The sequence below is a fragment of the Callospermophilus lateralis genome, chromosome 3, assembly GCF_048772815.1.
Source record: "Callospermophilus lateralis isolate mCalLat2 chromosome 3, mCalLat2.hap1, whole genome shotgun sequence".
Taxonomy (NCBI): Eukaryota; Metazoa; Chordata; class Mammalia; order Rodentia; family Sciuridae; genus Callospermophilus; species Callospermophilus lateralis.
In genome coordinates this window covers 185,103,655-185,109,751 of record NC_135307.1, presented here as the reverse complement: position 1 = coordinate 185,109,751, position 6,097 = coordinate 185,103,655, and the positions used below count along the sequence as shown (strand labels likewise).

The following is a 6,097-nucleotide window of genomic DNA, read 5'->3' as shown; positions in this document are numbered from 1 at the left end:
GCCAGTGCCAGGGGGTGATGGTGGCCAGCCACCATGGGCCTAAAGAGGGCAAAAATTGGGGGTCCCTTGGAAATGTTAAGTAAGACCCAGGCTTCAGAGAGACCAGGTTGATAACCCCTGTGCCATGTGTTGGTGGCATGATGGGACTGCTCTTTCCTACGAGGGGACAAGAGTACTTGGGGACTGTGGTCAGGGTTCAAAGGGGTAGGAAATGCCCATGGGGTTAGGGAAGGGCTTACTGATGGAGAGAAGAGAGGTTCCCATGGTAAAGTGTGGTTGTCACCCACAGGTTGCCTAACATCCCGGCCCACTCAGAGATGTGGAATGGAGGCTCCAGAGTCCAACTGTTCTGCCCCAGCTGCCAGGGACCAGCCAGCTCCTGCACCTGGGCCCCCAGGGCCCCCATCTGGGCAGGCCTCACCTCACCTGACTCTGAGTCCTGTCATCTTGCCACCAGAGCAGGGCCTGCCCTCCACCGTGCTCCTGAAGGCCCTCCCCATTCCACTGTACCACACGGTGCCACCTGGAGGCCTCCAACCACGAGCCCCTCTAGTGACAGGCAGCCTGGATGGGGGCAGTGTGCCCTTCATCCTCAGCCCTCTGCTCCAGCCTGAAGGGCCTGGCCCCACCCAGGCAGGCAAGCCAGCTGCCCCAACACTGACAGTGAACATTGTGGGTGCCCTGCCTGTCCTGTCCCCAGGCCTGGGGCCCACACTGGGCAGCCCAGGAAAGGCACGGAATGCTGGCAGGTACCTCTGCCCACACTGTGGCCGGGACTGCCTGAAGCCCAGTGTTTTGGAGAAGCACATCAGGTCCCACACGGGTGAGAGGCCCTTCCCGTGTGCCACCTGCCATATCGCCTTCAAGACCCAGAGTAACCTCTATAAGCACAGGCGGACACAGACTCATCTCAACAACTCCCGGCTATCCCTGGAGTCTGACGGGGGTGGGAGCAGCCTCCCAGAGGAGGGGGACAGGGTTGGAGATCTCTCCACAGCAGATGGCAGCGGGGAGAGTCGGAACCAGAGGATGGGTGAAGGAGCACCAGAGACACCCCTCTCCCCAGATGCCCCTCTGTCCCTTGTTGCCAAGAACCAAGGTGTGAAGGCGGAAGCTGCTTCCTGTCCAGGGTCCACACTTGCCCACAGAGAGACCTCTCTGGACTCCACTCAGATGGCGTCACCTGGGATCTTGCAGGCCAGCATGCAGCCCCCGCGGAAGCTGCCAGAACTGAAGTCATGCTCCCTGCAACGGCAGCAGGAGGCTTCCTCCGAGAAGCCCTGGGAAGCCAAGGTCCCGGAGGGCCGACTGAGGAAGTGCGAGAGTACCGATTCAGGCTACCTGTCCCGCTCGGACAGTGCCGAGCAGCCGCCTGTCCCCTCCAGCCCCTTGCACAGCCTGTCGGAGCACAGCGCGGAGTCCGAAGGGGAGGGAGGCCTGGGCACGGGGTCTGGGGGCACCAGGGTTGAGCCGGGAGTGCCAGGGAGCAGCCTGGAGCTGGAGAAGAAGCGGCTGGAGGAGCGTATCGCCCAGCTCATCTCGCACAACCAGGCTGTGGTGGATGACCCCCAGCTGGACCATGTGCGGCCCCGCAAGACCGTCCTGTCCAAGCAGGGCAGCATTGACCTGCCCATGCCCTACACCTACAAGGACTCCTTCCACTTTGATATCCGGGCGCTGGAGCCTGGCCGGAGGAGGGCGGCCCTCAGCCCCGCCCACTCTACCTTCACCCCTCTGGACAAGTTGCGGCCCCTCTTCTTCCACTCTGTCCCCACTCAGCTATCCACCACTGTGGAATATGTCCCCATCACGAGGAGCAATTCACTGCCTTTTGTTGAGGGCTCCAGGACATGGCCGGAGCCGCGGGCCCTGAAGGATGCCTGCCCCAGGACACAGAAGCCCCTGAGCCCCAGGCCCACCCCAGCCCGGCTGGGCTGCCGCTCTGGGCTGACCTTGGCAGATGTCCCTAGTGGCCACCCCCGGGCCCTGGTCAGACAGGCTGCCGTGGAAGACGTGCCATGTGCCCTTGCTGGAGACACCTCGGCCCCCACGGAGGACCCTGGTGGAAAGAGAACCGTCACGGCCGCAGGGGCAAGCTGGAAGGGCAGAGCGACCAGTAAGAAGGGTGGCCAGCGGAAGCTGAAGATGTTCTCCCAGGAGAAGTGGCAGGTGTATGGGCACGAGACGTTCAGGAGGCTCTACCAGAAAGTGAAAAGCAGCCACCAGGGAGGCCAGAAAGCCAGGGAGGTGAGAGTGGGCCGTGGGACAGACGCGGCCCTCCCTGCCCAGGAGGAGGCAGTGGGGGGTGAGAGCACAGTTCCATCCCAAGACAGCAGGACTCCCATCCTTGAGGGCATTTCTGTAGAGGCCAAGCCAGGGTCTTGGGGAAGCCTGCCAGCCCCTGAGGGCTCCTTGGAGACTGAGCCTCCTAAGCAGAGGAAGGCAGAAGCCAGAGTAGGAGGCAGTGACCAGCCCAGGGTAGCGTCTTCCCCAACTCTCAGTAGCAGAGAATCACCCCATTCAGGCAACAGGAGCCCTCTACTTCCTCCAAATGAGGAGCTAGAAACAGGATGGCAGCTGCCCCCAGCACCTGGGCCACTCCAAGGAGGTGACCTAGGAGTGCCCAGGCTGGCTTTGCCAGCTTCCAAAGTGGAAGGGGGCATTCCAGGTGCAGGAGGCATGCAGGAGACTGGTCCTTGCACCCAACTTGTCCTGAGACGGCCCAGTGGTAGCTCTGGGGAGCACTGGCCTGCAGAGGACAAGCATCCCTCAGAAAGAAAGAAGCTGAAGGTGGATGAGCAGGGGCCCCTGGAGCAGCCAGGACCCCTAGGAGCAGAGACCCCTGGTGGCCCCGTGCAGGCTTCCTCCGTGTCATGTCAGACGCAGGATGGTGACCATGGGGAGATGCCAAGGGGGACACATGGGAGTGCCCAGCTGGTGGCTGAAGCCCTGGACTCTTCTGATGCCTCCTCAACTGCTCCTGTTGCTTCCCCAAGCTGGGCAGGGCCAGGGGACAAGGAGCCCACATCGCTTCCTGCTGCTGAGGACCGAGGCCACCACTCCCAGCTGGGTGCTCCACCTCAGGCTCCTGGTGTCCTTGCTGCTCTGGCAGAGGGCGCCTTTCCCCCCAAGTACCTTCTTAAGGTACCTCAGGGAGAGAATCCCTCAGCACTGCTTGCCACCCAGAGGCCACAGCAGGGTCAAGACTCTCTCTGCACAACTGGGTCACCTCAGGAACAAGCATCCCTTGTTGGACCAGGACTGGAGACACCCTGGTCCCTCAGCACAGGCTCAGGCCCAACCTCAGGTGGGGCAGATGGCATTCTGGAGCACCCCAGCTGGTCCAGGCCAAGGGATGGAGGACAAGAGTCTCAGATGGGAAGGGAGAAGAGAGAAGGGACAGACAGCAGAGTGCCAGCAGCCAGGGAATCTCCTGGCTCAACCACAGGGCCCCCCTGGGAAATGACCTCCTTCCTGGACACCCCCTTGTGTGATGCCCACGTGGCCCAGGATGCAGGAAGTGAGGAGCACGCCACTCATCGTCTTTGCATGGGCAGTACATTGGCAAGGTCCAGGACATCTGAGGGTGTCCTGAATCTGTGGACTCCCAGTGGGGAGCTGGGGGGCCCTCATGAGCATGCCCCAGAAGGCCTTTCTTCAGAGCCACTGGCACTGCGCACCCCCTGCTGCTCCCTGCAGCCTGGTTCCTTCCTCAGGGCTCTCACCAGGCCCCAGGGTATGTCTCTGGGCCAGCCAGAACGGGCCCTGTCACTTCACTTAGGGACGCCCAGGAGCTGTGGGGCCCAGAGCCCCTTCCCCTCACTGAGAGCTGAGCCCCGGCTCACATGGTGCTGCTTGAGCCGCAGCCTGCCTCTGCCCATGGAGCAGAAGGAGAAGGCCACTTCAGTGTACGAGGCTCTCCACTTCCCTGGGGGCAGGCTCCAAGATGCAGGTCCTGATGCGCTGCCTGTGAGCAACCGAGGAAGGACCAGGAGGAGCCCTGGAGAAGGAGAGCTGGTGCAGACACCTCAGGTAACTCCCTGCTTCGCCCTGGGCTGGGGGCTGACGGCATGCTCCATAGACAGGGTCTCTAAAGAGAAGGGTGAGGGTGAAGCAGTCCCTGTCCCTCCTCAGCAGCACTGTCCATAATAATATCTTGGCCTGCTCCCAAGGGAGGTGGGGCTGCCACACACAGGGCAGGAAAGAATAAAGCCCCCAGTGCAATCAAAACAAAAGAAAGTCATAAAAAGATACGTTTCAAAGTGAAGAATCACTATACTGGAGACTGCAGGCTTGCAGCCAGGTCTCCTGACTTTTGGGTGGAGCCTGGGGTGGGGGGTGGCAACTTTGTCACCCTGAGGGTGGAGGTCAAGGAGAAACATGTTGGAACTGAGGAGATCCAAGGTCCAGTCTGGCTCTTCTCCTTCCCATCGGTGTGAGGGTCCTGAGGAGAGGGACTCAGGAGGGAAAAGGGTCCTGGTGGCCCCAGACTCCATGTGAAGCTGAGCTTTCCTCTGTGGAGTCAGCCCAGGTGGGTTCTGGAAGATGTGTTCAGGCGCACCCTGCCATCACCTTGTTGAGTCTCCATATAAGTCAGGCCATTTGTCCATGTAGCATTTCTGTGTTTCATGTCCCTGGACAGACGTCCATCTGCAGAGAGAACCCCTGAGGGCTGCCCATCACGAGGGCTTTGAGTAATGTCATGCCAACATGCCTGGTATTTTCAGCTCTCCAACCCAATAGTCCCAGGGATGAGGTCCCAGGACCAGCCATCTGATCCACAAAGGAAGAAGGGACTGTTTCGCAGGAGGGTGAAGACGTCTCGTGGGAACAGCAAGCAGAAAAGGCTGAAGATCAACCCCAAAAGGTAGGACTGTGGCCTCCTCCATGCTTTCCGCACATGCCCCGAGTACAACACTGTTAAGCTCAAGGAGAACTTGACATGGGACTCAGAGAGCATCTCTGTGCTCCGAGAAAGAGCTCCAGCTTCACAGGGCCTGGAGCTGCACAGTTGAAGGACTGAGTTATCCTCCCAGCAGCCCATATACTTTGCCATCTGTATGGTTTTCAGTGGTGACTTTCTAAGACCAGAAATATAGCAAATATCTGAGATAACTGGATTGGATACACTTCCATCCAATTTAAGTCCTGAAGAGAAAGCATGTTAATTATTTATGGCTTTTATTGCTTTCTAAAAAAATTATGCAAACAATGTATGGCCTTTGCAGAAAAATTAGAAAATAAAGATAAGCAAAGGGAAGACAATAAAATAACCTAGTTCTCTGCCCTGGGAGCTAATTGCTGCTCATGTTTGGGAGTATGCCCCCAGCCTTCTCTTTGAGGCATATCCATGCACACACCCACCAATGCAAGCCCGAGGATGGCAGGTTCTAAGACCACTCTTCCCTCATCTCATTATTTGGTCATCTTGCTCCTTTGCTCAAAATCCTTCCCATTCCATACAAGGTAAAAAGCAGCTCTCTGCCAACCCCAATCCCCTCTCTGTCCACCCCCTGAGGCTTCCTGGGCTCATTGTCCCATGATCTCCTTTTCTCCCATTCCATGTGACCAGGTCGACCTCTCCCTTACTTATTCTCGAAGCCACCCTCTGAACCAGGACCCTAATACCTGCATGACAGGTCCCTCCCTTGAATGCTCTCGGCCTTCTCTGATCTAACCAAACTCAACCCCCAGTCTATGTGCTCCTCAGCAGTGACTCCAGCTCCTAACTCTCCCCCATGCTGCTGGAACCCTCAGGGGCTGGAGTGCTCAACTCTTTCCAGTCGTCTGCAGGACCACGAACTGGAGCTGATCCAGGCACAGTAGCTCTGTGCACTCACGCCTTCTCCCTAGTCCTCCTTGCCACACCCCGAATTCCAGGATACAGGCTCATTATTAGCCTCACTTTCTCAAGAGGAAACCACGACTCAGAGAGGTCAGATTTGAGCCAGCAAGTCTCGCCCAGTGGTTTTTGTAACAATCACTGGCTTGCTATGCTCTGAGCCTGCACTGGGCTTGCCGGTTGCCTGTTTTCTGGAATTTTCTTGCAGTGCTAAGTAGAACCCAATAGCTCTGGGGAGGGCCTCAGATTCTGTAT

General features: G+C 58.5%; 1 protein-coding gene across 1 annotated transcript; it reads left to right on the top strand.

Annotated features, from left to right (window-relative positions):
• The first annotated feature begins 324 nt into the window (after positions 1-324).
• On the top strand, positions 325-5,826 carry Znf831 (zinc finger protein 831). The gene is made up of 3 exons (XM_076849484.1): positions 325-4,032; positions 4,728-4,867; positions 5,784-5,826. Exons 1-3 carry the CDS (start codon positions 325-327, stop codon positions 5,824-5,826), a joined length of 3,891 nt encoding a protein of 1,296 aa, XP_076705599.1.
• The last annotated feature ends 271 nt before the right edge of the window (positions 5,827-6,097 follow it).

Excerpts from the sequence above, each read along its gene's own strand:
- Znf831 (XM_076849484.1), top strand. The coding sequence starts at position 325 with ATGGAGGCTCCAGAGTCCAACTGTTCTGCCCCAGCTGCCAGGGACCAG. Across the intron at positions 4,033-4,727 it reads AGCTGGTGCAGACACCTCAG|CTCTCCAACCCAATAGTCCC; the intron begins GTAACTCCCTGC and ends TGGTATTTTCAG. Across the intron at positions 4,868-5,783 it reads CTGAAGATCAACCCCAAAAG|TCGTCTGCAGGACCACGAAC; the intron begins GTAGGACTGTGG and ends AACTCTTTCCAG.